At 36.3% G+C, this 17,285-nt stretch overlaps 1 protein-coding gene across 1 annotated transcript in view; it reads left to right on the top strand.

Annotated features, from left to right (window-relative positions):
- Positions 1–17,285, top strand: part of LOC129004967 (uncharacterized) — an 83,362-nt gene that overhangs the window by 62,516 nt on the left and 3,561 nt on the right. Inside the window, exons 7-8 of the mRNA XM_054433697.1 lie at positions 3,699–3,888; positions 13,653–13,781. Coding sequence (XP_054289672.1) covers positions 3,699–3,888; positions 13,653–13,781 — 319 coding nt within the window. The remainder of the gene's footprint in view (positions 1–3,698; positions 3,889–13,652; positions 13,782–17,285) is intronic.

Below are 17,285 nucleotides of genomic sequence, written 5' to 3'. Positions count from 1 at the left end.
CCTAGACAATTCATACAAAATTTCGAAGTAACGTACCTTTTGTAAGTTAATCCCTCCATTTTTGTCTCTATTTACCGAGCATAGACCTTAACAAAAAGATAAAGTAAACAAAAATTATAACACTTCAAGCATCCAGTTGTGTAATCTGTTTTAATTTATTCTTTTACTGTATGATGGTTATACCATCGCAGGCGAAGCCGCGGGTACTAGCTAGTAGCTTCATATGTTCATAACACTTTCTAAAAAAGATAATTTTTAATTATTTTTCAAACTAACGCAATCTGTGCTGACATTTTTATTGATACGTACTTGTCCAAGGCATTCTTTCTCTAGGTGACTTAAGAATAAACTTTTAAATTAATGAGAAACAAAATATATTAAAGAAAGGAATCCACACTTTTTATTTAGATCGCACAAACATAAACATGAACACAGCTTAATATAAAAAGTAAAACATATGATATTGAAACAATGTACATTTAAACAGTTCAGAGGCAAAATTGTCAATGTTCCAATACTCCCTTCACAATTTTGAAACTAAATGTCACAAAGTCCAATGGATGAGCTGTGTAAACCTTACTCGATTGAGAGGTTTAGTAAGGATGTCGGCAAGTTGATATGTTGTTGATACATGTTCAACATCAACAAGTCCTTCCAAGAATCTTTCTCTGACGAAGTAATACTTAACTTCCCAGGACACGAGCTCCTTCTGGTTTATCCACCAAAATCCAAGTTTTATTTTCATGAATAGATTTTATTTCATCGTCTATAGCAGCCTTCCAGTCAGATGCATCATACAACACCATTGCTTCTTGGAAACAACAGTAAGACCTTGGAAACATCTGTGTTTCTGATTGAACCAGCATCAGATCAAAATTTCCACTGCTCATCCAACTTGGTACATTTTTCACTCGTTTTCCTTGTCGTAACACGTCTTTTGTGGTTTCATTTTTAGACAATACCACACACTTGTCTTGCTCACCTCCCTCCGAAACAATAGGAGGTGCTGCTTTGTCAGTTTCCACTTCCGTGGTTTCATTTTGAGACAATACATAACACTGCTCACCTCCCTCCAAAACAATAGGAGGTGCCGCTTTGTCAGTTTCCACTTCTGTTGTTTTTGAATTAATGTCAAAATGAACTTCATCGCTCGAAGATGGCTCATTATCAGGAACAGTACTTCCTTGGGATATCTCAGGTTGGAAGATAACATCATTGCTTATAACAGTTTGCCGTTTGCTTGGTATACACACTCTGTATCCATCCCTCAAACCATGATACCCAACAAAGATTCCGTCAATGCTTTTAGCATTCCACTTTTTCCGCTTTTGCTTCGGCTGATGTACAAAGCAGTTAGTTCCAAATACTCTGAGGTGTTGCAGACCTGGAACACTCTTACCCGACCACAATTGCTGTGGTGATTTGCCTTCTACAGGACTTGGTCCTGTAAGATTAAGGAGGTAAACTGCAGTATTACAAGCCTCAGCCCAAAGAATCTTCGGTAAGACTTTCCTCTGAAGCATAGAGCGAGCAGACTCCACAATCGTTCGATTTTCCCTCTCAACAGAACCATTCTGTTCAGGGCAGTAGGGAGAAGTTGTATGTATCTTAATACCATACTCCTGAATGATTCTCGTAGTTTCCTTTGATAGGAATTCAGACCCGTTATCAAACAACATTTCTTTTATGATCTTTCCACGTTGTTTTGCTTCTGTGAGAAAGATGCGCATACAATCAGCTACTTCACTTTTATTCTTTATGAAAAATACTTGGCGATACTTACTGTAGTAGTCTTTAAACAATACAAAATAGCGGTTACCTCCAAGAGAAGTAACCTCCATAGGTCCGCAGACATCTGTACTGATCAGTTCAACAACCACCTCAGGACAAGTTGGACGAGAATTAAATGGACCACGATGAGATTTACCAAGAACACATCCATTACACAGACCCATGTCTCCAGTCACATTAATTCCATTCATCTTCAAAACTTGTTTAACATGGCGTTGATTCTGATGACCTAGCCGTTCGTGCCATAGCTGTAAACAATCTTCAATCTTTCTTACATGCAAGTTGTACAGTGGGTTGTATAGGACAAATAGCACGCATGTTAAGAAAATATAAATCCCCATGTAAATGTCCAGTCAATGTAACAATACCATCGAGGGTAAATTTACATCCAAGATTGTCAGCAGAAAAAACATGGTTCTTCTTCGCTGCCTTGCTGACTGACAACAGATGAGCTCTAGAATTAGGTACATACAAAACATTTTCTACAGTCGTTTGAATTAGCTCCTAACGTCCCGATTTGCAAAAGTTAACTCATTTCCGCTCATAAAACTATATTTTGCAGGCATATCCTTCTTGTTATCAGATGTAGATACCGTAGACTTCTTTTTAAGTGGACAATCAGGAACCTTATGCCCTTTTTGTTTACACTTAAAACAAAATATCTTAGTAACCTGCTTTTGATTCTGATTGCTCTGCCCTTGTTTTTCTGTTTTAACCCTTGTACCTGTGGGTTTTGAAACATATAAAGCAGTTTAAAGTTACTCCACGTTATCACACTGCTCTAAAGTGTGAAGCTTTTCAACTAGTGTTTTAATTGTTCTATCCTTAGATGGCATAGCTTCCCATACATTTCTGAATTAACGAAAGCTTGGCCCCAAAGTAGAAACAATTCTTGCAATTAAAACTCTGTCACTAAGCTTTGATTCTTTTTGTTTCTCAAGTGCATCATTTAATTCGGCAAAATGTTTTTGAAGCTTTGCAACATGGGTAGCTATGTCCTCGTTAGGATCCCGATCCCACCTAAAGAACTCTTCTAGCAAACGATCTAGCCTTTGTTCACTAGACTGTTCATACACAGATATTAAACAATCCCAAACTTCTTTAGAAGTCGAGCAAGTCAAAACCAGTGTAGATGGTTCATCCCCTAGAGATGACATCAGGTATAACATAGCAGAAGCATCTTTTCTGTCCCAATCTGCAATAGCATTTTGCTCAGATCCAGAGATGTTAGTAATAGGTCTTACTTCAGATCCCATTATGAAACTCAACAATCCTTGTTGTCTTAACAACAACTGAATAAGCATCTTCCATTAAGTCCAATTACTTGCACCCAAAAGTTTCTCTATACATAATTTTCATTAGTATTTGCCATAATGTCTAACCAATTTTATACTTGCTCCAAGTAAACAAAATTCAACAGTTACAATGGCAAAACAATGAAGAAAATATGATATAGCTTCTTGAAAAGTAATTTTAAAAATAAAACCTTATTTGTTGAATAGCCCATAACCTATTGATACGTACTTGTCCAAGGCATTCTTTCACTAAGTGACTTATAAGAATAAACTTTTAAATTAATGAGAAACAAAACATATTAAAGAAAGGAATCCACAATTTTTATTTAGATCACACAAACATAAACATGAACACAGCTTAATATAAAAAGTAAAACATATGATATTGAAACAATGTACATTTAAACAGTTCAGAGGCAAAATTGTCAATGTTCCAATAATTTTAGAGAATCTAATAGGCAATCCCCAGGGCTGAATTAATTTATTAATTATTTTCTCTGAATAATTTTATTGTTGTTGTGTGACGGTATTGTGTATTGTTAAATCAGATGTTACTGTATTTAACATTCAAACCTCCAGTTTTATGAAACTAACATAACTTTCTTTTGGTAGGGATGGGAGGAGGTTTGTGAACCAGGAGTGAGCTATTTGCTGTCCACCAGTCTCGCAAAGTCTGTGAGGGATCACCAACGGTCAACAATAGATCCGTTAAAAGATTCCGCACGCTTCAAGAAACTCATCTCAATGGCGTTAGACCGAGTGGTTTCCGGACTGACACCTCGCCCCAGGGAAGACGCTAGGGGTAAGTTTTTGCATTTTTAGATGATTAGTTCAGTGATAGTTTTATTGATTGTGGCTAAAAACCTCAAAATTATCATATCGATCTTTAGGTTGAAATTTAAATTCTTCTGCACACTTCTCCTGACCTTACTGCAGGCACGGACTTGGACCATTTGGAGCCTAGCTATATCTTGTAAAGGGGCTCTTTGCCAGGGGATTACTTTTTTGAATATGGTGTAATGATGAAGAAGGATTACTAAAGGACAGGAAGTGTAATGGCCCCAGTACAAGGCAAGAATGGGGAATGGAAGAGTGTACTTGGTGTCCTCAACTTCTTCCACCCTGATTCAGGTTGTCTCGCCTCGCCTAGTGTCGTGCATGCCTGCGCTTCGTCTGGAGTCGATTTTTTGGCACAAGTCAAAGGACCCGAAACTGCATGAGAGCCAAGCGCAAGGCGCCCCAGTTCACGCTCGCTTGGTCAATGCAAAAATCAATGCTGCAACTTCTACATCCAAGTTTGCCTCCATTTTAACTGTGAGAAAAAGTGAGAGTGAACATGGTTACCTCACATACGATATATGCCCAGCCTTCTAATAGTGGTGTAGACTCGTCGCAATGTGCAGCGCTACCTCCTGCTGACACCTCTTGTCGGCTGTCTGGCTCCAACTGCCCAACCTTCAAATAGTGGTGTAGCCTCGTCGCATGCAGCGCTGTCTCCTGCTAACCGCTCTCGTCAGCTGTCTGGCTTCAACTGCCCAGCCTAAAACAGAATCTCCTATTATAACCCGTCCACTATTGCACGGAGTGGAAGGGGAAGATTAAAAGGATGGCTGGGGGCTCAACACGCCCGTCCAGCCAGTGCGGGCTCAACACACCCATGCTCTAAGGTACTGGGGGCTCAACACGCCCATCCCGTACCAAGGAGAGGATACGTACTGGGGGCTCAGCCCGCTCAGCACGCCCGTCCTGTACCATAGAAAGGAATAAGTACTAGGGGCTCAACACGCCCGTCCTGTACCGGAGGGAAAGGTAAAGAAGGAGTACTGGGGGCTCAACACGCCCATGCACTATGGGAGAGGGAATAGTACTGGGGGCTCAATACGCCCATCCCGTACCGGAGAGAGGGAAAAGTACTGGGGGCTCAGCACGCCCGTCCTGTACCGGAGAAAGGAAAAAGTACTGGGGGCTCAACACGCCCGTCCTGTACCGGATGGAAAGGTAAAGAAGGAGTGCTGGGGGCTCAACACGCCCGTCCAGCCAGTGCGGGCTCAACACGCCCATGCACTAGGGGAAAGGGAATAGTACTGGGGGCTCAACGTCATCCCGTACCGGAGAGAGGGAAAAGTACTGGGGGCTCAACTCGCCCGTTCTGTACTAGAGGGATACCAGAGAAAAGTAGGGCATTGAATAGGACGGCCAAATGAGCGGCAAGAACAGGAGAGCAGAGTTTCAGAACAGCTGGGGGTATGCCATCTGGACCAGGGCCTTTGGATGGGTCGAGTTTGTCAAGCCTCGATTGAACCTCAGTGGCTGATATTTTGATCGAAGAAAGGGAGTCACCAGTAGCGAAATTGAAGACAGGAATTGGAACATCACTGACACCAAACACTGAAGAAAAGTGACCAGCAAAAAGGTTGCATTTTTCACTAGGGTCTTCAGCCACTCTATCATTTAGGGCCATCTTCGGTGGGAGACTGGATGCGCCTTTCAGGCTGGAGACATGCGACCAAAAGGATTTGATGTTATGAGGAATGCTGTCCTCAACCCTACCAATGTAACATGCATAGCAATTTCCAGCCAGAAGTTTGCATTGCCTCCGCAAACATCGAAACCGTTCTAGATCAATAGGGTTTCCAGAAGTCTTGAAATTCCTATGGGCAATATTCTTCACGATGACTAGATTTCTCAGGTCCTTGGAAAACCATTTAGGGAAACTAGATGTTTGAACTCTCTTCATGGGTGTATTCAGCGTTATGATGTGAGACAGCTGACTGCAAAAAAGGCTGAATGACTGTTCGCAGTCATGCAAGTCATCTAATACGGGCAATGTAAGAGCTTGTACTTGGTTAAATATTGATTCGTTGTTACATCTTCTAAAGTCATGAACAAGCTTTACGCAATTTTGACTCACCGGAACAGGGATGGCTGCAGTAATTTCTAAAGCAGGATGATGTCTATCTTCCGGAAGAAAAGAGTCCAGGGCCGGAGCAACTACAGTGTCAGGCATTGACGAGAGAACGAGGTCAAGTGTGACACCTCGATAGTTGTGGACATTGTTGAGCTGTTTTAGTTCATAGAAGTTCATAATTATTAACTTTAAAACGAAAATAGTGTCATGCTTACCACCGGGCCTTGTGAGAACGTCCCTGCGCCCATTTTTCTGTACAACTACAATGGTTGACATTGTAATAATTGTTAATAAATCAATAAATTACATTAACAAACATAAAATAATTTCATATAACTGTTATTATACCGTAACATAAGTGTAATATAAAACGTCAATTTCTATTTTTTTCATCTAGCTCATAAAAAAAGTAAAATTTGTCCCTCTTTCCCATTTTGCGTTCTTGCCCAACCGGCGCCCATTTTGCGCCCTTGTCTAACCTGCGCCCTTGGCAGGGGCCACCATCGCCACAGCCTAGGTACGGCCCTGATGGAACACGAAATAATACCCAGTAAATAAGTAGGGGACGAAAACTGTTTATTCCGATCAATATAATTTATTCCCTACGGCCACCAGAACAATCATAGTGAAATCCGCTTGCAGGTTGTGTAGAAAATTGCTAATGTGTGGGAAACATACAAACATTTTATCGTAGGTGATCAATATTACTCAAGGTAAGTGTTTGGCGTTAAGCAGTACCAAACTTTACCTTCTGGAGATGGCGATTACGAATACGTATAACTACAATATAAATTTGTATTTTCGAAATATGTGTTACTTTTCATGCAAAATGATCCAAAGGAAAGTGGTAATTGAGTTTGAGTTAGGGAATGGATGGAACGTGAAATAATACCGAAAGTAGGGGACGGAAACTGTTTGTTCCGATTAAAATCATTTATCCCACCAGAACAATCATGGGGAAATCCACTTGCAAGTTGTGCAGATAATTGCTAATGAGTTAGAAACATACAAACATTTTATCGTAGGTGATGATGAATCTTACTTAAGATCAGTGTTTGACGTTCAGTAGTACCAATCTTTACCTTCTCGAGATGGCGAGTATTCTGGATATGTAGAACTACAATTTATCAGTGAACTATACCCTAACTATTTTTTTCCAGTAGGCACACAGGGAAGTTGCTTGAGAAACTGTGACTTACAATTTCGGTTCTGGCGAAAAAGTGTGTGATTTGATGTTTAAAGGCAAATTTGAAACGGGTCATTATAGTGTTATACAACTTTATCATAATCCCCAGGGTGTGAAAAGTACAAAAATAAAAAGAAAAGGTGGAAACTGTGCGTAAAGAGACAACCAGAACGAAAAAAACCTGGAGAACCATGGAACTAAAAAGTAAATAACAGTGATGGTGTTAAATGTGCTCTGGAAGTTCCTAAAAAAACACCAACTCTTTTGAATTGGGGTCGTTAGATTGGATTTGACTGCAAATCTATGAATTTAGAGTCAGAACAGACTAACAGGGACACGGCACAAGTATTTTCTCCTTATGTTGTCACAAGGGGAAGGTAAAATTAGCTCCTTATCGACATTCTGAGTTCATAGAAAATCTTATCAACATGGACTACATAGGCTATAAAAAGTAAAAGAAACAAAAAAACTATTTGAATAATATAAAATCTTACAACTCTGCATTTGCAATGGTGAGTTTGTAAGACTCACTTAGATGAATCATCATTCTGGTAGTCTATATAATCCGGGGCTCCGTTTACCATCAGATTCGTTAATACCCTCTAACATTGAACCAAAGTATGCCCAACTTTATATTATAGCCTATACAACGTATATGCAGCTGTTACTCACAGAATGGGTCAAAGATCCGTGAAATGCGGCCAACTGATGATGCGTGATTTAAATTACTATCTTTATTCCGCACAACGAATGTAATGAACAAGAAAACAAAGAATGTAGGAATATACATTACCAAATTATCTCCATAGCATAAGTAGCTTATTAGGTTATCAGCATTGTGCACTTGTACAGCTCATACACCTTTTATTTTTCAAATGTAACTCGAATTAATTTAAAACATTCATTTGGTTAAACTAATATATTGGTTTGATTAACATAAATAGTTTATACAGGCCCAACTATCCGTTCTACTTCATATAAAAAAACAGTCCCTAAATAAAATACAAAGATTATTTGTATTTTATTTAGGGACTGCTTTTTTTATATGAAGTAGAACGGATAGTTGGGCCTGTATAAACTATTTATGTTAATCAAACCAATATATCAAAGATAAACAGTATTTGTTAATTATTATGTCTTTTATTTTATCTTTTTTCTTTCAATTTCTAATATTATTATTTCCTGATAGCGGAAATCTCTCACGCACGGGTAGTAGCCTATGTGAGAGGCATTTCATATTTAATGACTATGTTAGTAGGCCTATATTATTTTATTTATTTATATCATTGCATAACTATGAAATTTTTACTGGCAAAGCGTAACAATGTATTTACTTACTGAAATGATTTTGATTTGATTTTATTTGATTTGACAATATTCCCGTGGCGGAGCACGGGCGGCTAACTAGTTATTATTTAAACCATACTCGGACAGTTGAAAACTCGGACACTTGATATTTCAATATTTTTTAAAATAATTTAATAAACTCGGACAAATGAAAACTCGGACAGTTGATTTATCTAATTATTATTAGTTATTTATCAAAACTCGGACAAATGAAAACTCGGACAACTGATTTTTTAAATATTTTGTAATTTTTAACAAACTCGGACAGTTGAAAACTCGGACAAATGATGTGATCCTTTTACAACTAAAAACCGTAATATTTCAGCTATTTCTTATTCAATCTTTTTTAACTTCGTATTGTTTGATAAGTAATTAAAAATGCTAAATAAATGTGTTCTTGGCATTTTTTCATAAAACCAGTCATTTTCGAGTAATTTGAGTTTAAACAATTTAAATGGCCACCATTTCGAATTTTTAAGTTGAATCAAGATGAATTTTTTTCTAACATGGGGTCTCTTTTACCTTAACATACATACCCAGTGGCGTTGCTTGGTTAAATTCCAGGGGGGGGAGAAGCCTCAAATTTCCCAACTGCTTAACAAAGATTTCCCAACTATTTTTTTTTTTAGAAATCAATTTCTGTACTATTTTTAAAAATCTACCAATTATTATACTACAATGCAGTAACATTCAATTCAGTATTTATAAACTTGCATTAACAAAACATAGCTAGTTTTACATATATAGAAAATTACTCAATTTCAAATCCAAAAAAAAACTTTACAAATCATTGTGGTAGCAGACGTAGCAGTGTAAAATTTTAGGGATATAAAATAAGCCTTAGAGTACAAATTAGTATAAAATAAAAAAATATTTTATTACAAAATAATGAAATTAAAATATTTTTAGAAGTTAAGATCAACATTTTAACTTTGATAAAACTTACAACTAGGGTAGGCCTAAACAAGTTTGTAATGATGAAATATTAATACCAGTGTTGTGAATAACATTATTCTAGTCCAGAAAAGAATAAACCTAAAATAAGACTCGTATAAAATAAAAACGTTGAACTTGGTTGATGATAAACTTATACATACAATAAAAATGTTAACCTTCATCTTCATCAAACTCGAACTTAGACAAAAATCAAACATAGAGTGAGAGTCAAACATCAAATTTTAGGTTATATTTTGTCTACGTAGATCTGTTTCAGAGTGATTAGTTGATTCATTTTTGTAAATCCTTAATTAGGAATGACAAATAACTTGTGTAGATTTTTTAAATATATTCAGAGAATAAATATTCCATTTAGGCTATTAAAAAATAAAGAGTTTTAAAGGTAATCCTGATACACAAAACCTATCTTTAATGTAATTTTAATCTGCTTATTAGCAAGTACTGCGGTCAGTTAGCCTGCTCCGAATACCACAAAAAGGGTATAAAATATATTTCATGTGACTGACGTGAAAAATATTTTTGAATTTCTTGTAAACACTAACAAACAACATTTTTGAACAGAAGAGCTACATTGCTTGCACTATCAAAATTCAAACTCACAGTCTCGCAGACAAATCATTCAGAATCATCAACACGGGACAGGATCAGGGTAGCCAACATACGTCCAATAAGGATCAACATTTCTCGTAAACGAAATTCCAACAAGCTATACCGCTAATTGATTATTGATTTCTTAAAATAAGGCGTGTTTAGCCATGGTTTAGCCTTGTTTAATCAAAGTTAAATGAAATCAAAGAAGCGTCAAGTGTATCTGTCCAAGTCAAAGAAATTTTTATCTTTCATGGATTTTCACAAATATTTAAATTTTTCCTACAGTTACCTAACAATGTACATGTTCTCTCACTGATTTGAGAAAGCAAAGTGGCCAATTCGCTCATCAGTGAGACAATGTTAACATTGTCTCACTCTAATTACTTTGTCTCACTCCAGATTTGCAATGTGAAGGCACGAAATAGTGAGCGCGTAACATGCAGGCAACGTCGTATGCGCGCGAAATACGTTGGCAGCACTGGCTGTAAATCAGCTGGTCAGCTGTTGTACTGTTGTATTTGTCACTTCACATTAAATGTTATATTAAAAGTTCTTTTATGTGTAAAAATAGGTTATGTTTCTTCACCAATTTATTTGTTTTATGGTAACTGTAGGAAAAGTATAATGTGCAACTCGAGTTCAAAGTGCAATTGCCTCACTCGAGAGAAATCCTTACTCACGAGCCGTAGGCGAGTTGGCAAATTGGCCACTTTGCTTTCTCAAATCAGTGAGAGAACATGTACATTGTTAGGTAACTGTAGGAAAAATTTAAATATTTGTGAAAATCCATGAAAGATAAAAATTTCTTTGACTTGGACAGATACACTTGACGCTTCTTTGATTTCATTTAACTTTGATTAAACAAGGCTAAACCATGGCTAAACACGCCTTATTTTAAGAAATCAATAATCAATTAGCGGTATAGCTTGTTGGAATTTCGTTTACGAGAAATGTTGATCCTTATTGGACGTATGTTGGCTACCCTGATCCTGTCCCGTGTTGATGATTCTGAATGATTTGTCTGCGAGACTGTGAGTTTGAATTTTGATAGTGCAAGCAATGTAGCTCTTCTGTTCAAAAATGTTGTTTGTTAGTGTTTACAAGAAATTCAAAAATATTTTTTCACGTCAGTCACATGAAATATATTTTATACCCTTTTTGTGGTATTCGGAGCAGGCTAACTGACCGCAGTAGCTCACTTTTCTCACTAGTTGCACAAATAACTATTGTTTAGTTTAAAAATATATTTTTCTTGTATCTGACTTCCCAACTGTCCCAACTTGTGGCAAGGAAATTCCCAACTTTTCTCTTTCCCAGATTCTAGGGGGGGGAGGCTCCCCCCCCTACCCCCCCCAAGGCGACGCCCCTGTACATACCAGGTTTGATAAAGATCAGTTGAAAATTACAAAGGAAAATGTTTATATAAAAAACACAACATGGCGGATATCTGGTTAAAGAAGCGATTTTGGAAAAATGTTATTCTTGATTTTCTCTTTATTTTGACCCAAGAAATACTACTGTACGTAAATTATATCCCCACCTTAAATTATAAACGACCCTTACTCGACCTTCTTGTTACATTTGTATTTTACTTTTTGGCTCAGTATGTGCTGCAATGTCATATAGAATTGCATTTGATGTATAACCTTATTTTCATGATTTACCTAAACAGTTCCTCTTGCAACCACATCTGATAAAACCTTGCTTGGATCCAGATTACATCATTGCTTCTGTGCATTTTACGTTTACTTGCCCATCGGGTGCATCTCGGTGCAAATAAATTTATTTGGCTTCACATGGAATTGGTTTCTTGAGAACTATCGGGTACATCCTTGGTGCAGATAAATTTATTTGGCGTCACCTGGAAAAGGTTTCTTGAGAACTATGTCTCCAGAACTCCATGTTTAGAACCAAGAGTTAACATCAGGTATGATGAGAATCATGTTGTCTCCGACTGAAACTGGGATTAATTTTCTTTCTGTGTTCTGGGAATTTTTTGTGTCTGGATGTTTAAGGAAGTTACACAGTTTTCCCATGTTGTATTTATAGCAGATTTTCTTGAGCAAGGAGTGCACAAAGGTATGCTAACTGCTCTCTATTTAGGACTTAATTATGGATGTCTTGTGAGAACAAGAATTCGGCGTTTGCACATAATAGAAATACCCACAACCCAACAAGGACAATTACTTTTGTTCTCACCGCGTTATGGGTATTTTGGATTTGTTCAATCGCCGAAGAACGTTTGAACTTCGGCATTTGAGTAAATTGATTAAAATTATTAATTTAATTGATTAAATTTAAATTTACCCTTTAATCAGCCCTCAGAAACCATCATCACATTTTAAAATATTTTTATATCCAAAACACATTATTGTTAACAAAAAGCCTGTAACCTGTAATTTATCCCATAGTTGCAATAAAACTGTTGTCCAAAATGTTTAATATAGTATAAATTAATCGTAAAACCCCAACATTACATTATTTTCCAAAAGCCTGAATATTAGTGCAAGTGATGTTCCTTTATGAAGAAAGAAGACAGCTGGCTACAACAATGAACCAATGAACATTTGTGTGAAATTAAAAAATTCCTTCTCTTCTCTTTTGGACATGGCAGCTTCAACATCTTAAATTCAGTGAGGGTATAATTCTTATGTAAAACATTTAAATAAAGTCAAAGTGATTAAAAGTATTTAACACTAACAACAGAAGAGTTAGCCTTCATATTTATCTTATTTTTCTATTTTAAATTTATAACTTACTGCCACATCAAGATCGATCTATATTAAATTAATTTGCCACTGTGACTGTGAAGAACCAACCTGGTGACAACTCTCCATTTTATGAATATTAGGCTTAAGGCCTATTTTGCTTGGAGCGACTGTAGCGATAGTCGCACAGCGATTATCGCTCAACTACTATCGCTGTTGCTGCGACCGTTTTGCTTAGAGCGATTGATTTTCGGTCGCTGCGGGATTTTTCATTGTTAGTTGAATGTGCACTCACAATGGTGAAGTCATGAGTGCGTTTTGTATTTTTTTTAAATATCTCCTCAGTGAGGAGTTAGAAGAAGAGGCTCTACTTCAACCTAGTGGAAGTATCAATAGTCGATCGATAAAAAATACATAGTGATACGTAGGATTTGGGACGGATACGTATCACTAGATAGGATATAAATAGAAAACTGTAGTGATATCAATGAAAAAAATATATATTTATATCAATAAAAAAATGTGTGATATCAATAAGAGTACATAAATGTCGGAAAACAAAACCTGGAGTCTAAATAAAATACCCTCGCCGCAGCAAACCTGCAGACAAACTGTTTGAATAAGTAACTCTAGAAATAGTTTTCTACATCTCTTTTCACATGTCTTTTGGTGAAGGGAGTTCTCCACCTGTCTGAGATTTACTTTGCTCTTTTTGTTTTAGATAAGTGGACCTAGGCTCAAAACCATCAGGTCAATTGGTGTTTGCCGAAATTTGAACTCTGGGCCTCTAAGACAAAATAAGAAGTTTTAATCTCTAACCACTAGACTATTTGCTCTCCGCATATCAATATATCCTTTTTTTTTTGCAGCTGTTTCACCAATCATGGAAGGAGAAGAAAATATCTCCAGTGCTCATGTTCACTCAAGAAAAAACTCAAGTGATGACAATCTAGTTTCACTGAAACTGCTTCCAAGCAGAAAGGCTCTGCAGTCATACGGTTGAGTACTTGTTATTATTGTATATTGTATTGTTGGCAATTTCTTAAATTGTAAACTTGTTATCCTTTGAACTCCATGGGTAATGGTGTAATGTTGAAATTCAGTGATTTGATAATGCATATTTTTATACTTTTTTCAAACAAGTATTATATTTTTATTATGAACACAAAATTGTTTTTGAAAGAATTTGGTGGAATCACAGTTAGGATAAGAGAAGGTCCTCCTGCATTTATAAAGATAAGGTTGTAAAATTGTAAATGGCCGCCATTTTGAAAAAAAAATATCCGTCCAGGTTTTTTTTTTCAATTTGTTAATTGTTGCTGCAAATCCTAATTCAAAGCGCACAATCTTATACAGTGTTAAAGATAAAAATTAAAAATATAAAAAACAAAATGGTGTATAGCTTTTTAAAGCTAGTTATTTTTGGATAAAATACTTTTATTCTGCCTAATCTACTGTAGTTTTATCTTTTAATTAACAAAATTGTTAACTAAACGCCACCACCCGCCACGATCACCCGACGATGTGTATTGTCCGTGTGGTTGTGTTGCTTCTTGCTTCAGGCTAGGAGCTTCAAAAAAGGTGGGGACATAATTAACGTATTGATTCCTTGGGTCAAAATATAAAGAAAATCAAGAATAACATTTTTTCCAAAATCGCTCCGTTAACCAGATATCTGCCATTTTGTATTTTTCACATAAACATTTTTATCTTCAAATTTTTTCAACCGATCTCTATCAAACTTGGTATGTATGTTAAGGTAAAAGAGACCCATGTTATACAAAAAATTCATTATGATAAGAATAAGAATAAGAAAGTTTATTGCCATGGACCAAGTTGTACATAGGAATAGGCATTGTCAAATTATATTAAATAAAATATTACTAAACATGTTCATATCTATAGGTAACAAAGGTTGAGAATTCAACTCAATTTAAAATTTAAAAATGGTGACCATTTAAAATTTGTAAACTTAAACTCCTAAATAATGGCTGATTTTAGGAAAAAATGTCAAGGACACTTTTATTTAGCATTTATGATTCCATATTAAACTATATCAAGTTCAAAAAGATCAAATAAGAAATAGCTGAAATATTACAATTTTTAGTTGTAAAATGGAACAAACCTGACAAGCTACCCTTATTCTACCTGCCTTATTCTACCCCATTTTACAACTTAGAATCGTAATAATCAGCTATTTCTAATTTGATCTTTTAGCGAATTTCCCATATGGGGAATAAGCTATTACCGTAGTACTCATGGTAAGACCTGGACCCGAGACCGATTTACTTTTTTGTTTTGAGGTCCCTAGAGGACAAAAACACTATCCGTTCAAATTCATATATATGTGTCCGTTAGCACGATAACTAGAGCAAAAATGATCCGATTTTGATGAAATTTGGTTCAAACGTGTAAACCTACGTTTATTCTAACAAGTTCGTGAACCAGCATGACCGGACTATGGGAACAGGGGTTTATGGGGTAAAAATAGGGTTTTACCATTTTTGACCCTAAAAACACAAAATTTAACAATTTCTTTCCAAACCATTTCGTAGAGCTTAAAAAAAAACAAATAATTTAGTATATTGAAGTGTTATTATGCGCCTAATAGTTATAGAAAAAATTCCATAAAATTGTAATTTTTAAATTCCCACGTTATTCTTATGCTGACCTAGCTGGCCGACAGACGTCGTCCTGTCCTAATGTGGTTTTATGTCAAATGCTTGTTCATTTTCAAGATCCTGGTTGAAGTTCGTCCGCTACGCTCACTCACCTTTAGGTTGGAGCTCGTTCGCTGCGCTCACTTGCCTTCAGGTTAGCTCGTTCGCTACGCTAACTCGCCTCCAGGTTGAAGTTCGTTCGCTACGCTCACTCACCTTTTGGTTGCAAATTAGCTGTCGTCATAAATTAAAAAAAAGTCGTGCTGCACCCTGTTGGGAAACTTATTAACTTTTTAATGCTATTGAACATCACAGAATAAAATTGCTTAGTTGAACCAGCTGTTAGGATTCTTTAATTCCATTTAAATATGAGTACTCATAAGGTTAACATGGGAAACTCCAGAGCCACTGGGGCGGGAGCCCTTTTGACGGATCTGCACCAAACTTCACACAAACCATCCTTGAATAATGCTTAATAATGCCTTAAAGTCTCATTACAATCTGTCGAGCGGTTTTGGAGTCCATAAAGGACAAACAAACAAACATACATACAAACAAACATACATTGGATTTTATATACAGGGTGTTTTTTTTTAAACTTGCATCTTTATTTATGTAAAAACCGCAATAGATAGAAATATTCAGTTTGCGGGAATCATCTATTGACTTAGGGGGCACAATTTTTTTTAATTCAATGTTACATTCACATTCCCCCCCTTACCCCCCCTACCCCAACTTATTTTTTTAAATAGCAAGGTACCCCTTGTGACATATCAAATGAAAGAGCATGAAAAAAGAAAATGTTTGATGAAAAAAAATTGAAAATCGGTTTATAAACTTGTGAGATATTCCCCCCCTCCCCACCCGGAACTTAATTGTTTTTAATAGCAAGGTACCCCTTGTGACATATCAAATGAAAGAGCATGAAAAAAGAAAATGTTTGGTGAAAAAAATTGAAAATCGGCTCATGAATTTGTGAGATAATCCCCCCCCCCTTTTCCCCTACCCATAACTTTTTTTTAAATAGCAAGGTACCCCCCCCTTGTGACGTATCAAATGAAATATAAATTTCACCAAAAATTTTCTTTTTCATGCTCTTTTATTTGATATGTCACAAGGGGTACCTTGCGATAAAAAAAAATTAAGTTTCGGGGAGGGGGGAGGGATATATCTCGCAAATTTATGAACCGATTTTCAATTTTTTTCACCAAACATTTTCTTTTTTCATGCTCTTTTATTTGATATGTCACAAGGGGTACCTTGCTATTTAAAAAAAATAAGTTTGGGGAAGGGGGGAAAGGGGGGGGATGTGAATGTAACGTTGAATTCAAAAAAATTGGGCCCCCTACGTCAATAGATGATTCCCGCAAACTGCATATTTCTATCTATTGTGGTTTTTACATAAATAAAGATGCAAGTTTTTAAAAAAACACCCTGTATATAGATAAGGCAACTGTTGAGTTTGCTGGTTTATGAACATATTTTGATCAAATTTGGAAAATACATTCAATTCTTACTAAACTACAGTACTAATTAACATTTTACAACAAAAAATACTTTTTTACCCTCCCTGTTGCAGCAAACCTAAGTACTCGTTAAACTAATCTTCTTAATAAATAAAAGAAAGTTGTGTTAGTTACAGCGTTTATAACTAGAAAACTACTGAACCAATTGGCATGAAAATTTACAGGGATATTCCTTAGGTACTAGAATAACATAATAGCCTGTTTCCGTTTCAAAAACCCTTAAGGGAAGCGTCCTATGGCCCTTTGCAGTTTACATGTTAATCTTATGGAAGAATGTTTTATTTTGTTTACCATGCCATGTTTGTCATTTCTTGAT

Source organism: Macrosteles quadrilineatus, unplaced genomic scaffold (genome assembly GCF_028750875.1).
Source record: "Macrosteles quadrilineatus isolate MER2022 unplaced genomic scaffold, UCM_ALF_1.0 Scaffold_13__1_contigs__length_4303367, whole genome shotgun sequence".
NCBI lineage: Eukaryota > Metazoa > Arthropoda > Insecta > Hemiptera > Cicadellidae > Macrosteles > Macrosteles quadrilineatus.
This window is presented reverse-complemented; position numbering and strand designations above follow the sequence as displayed.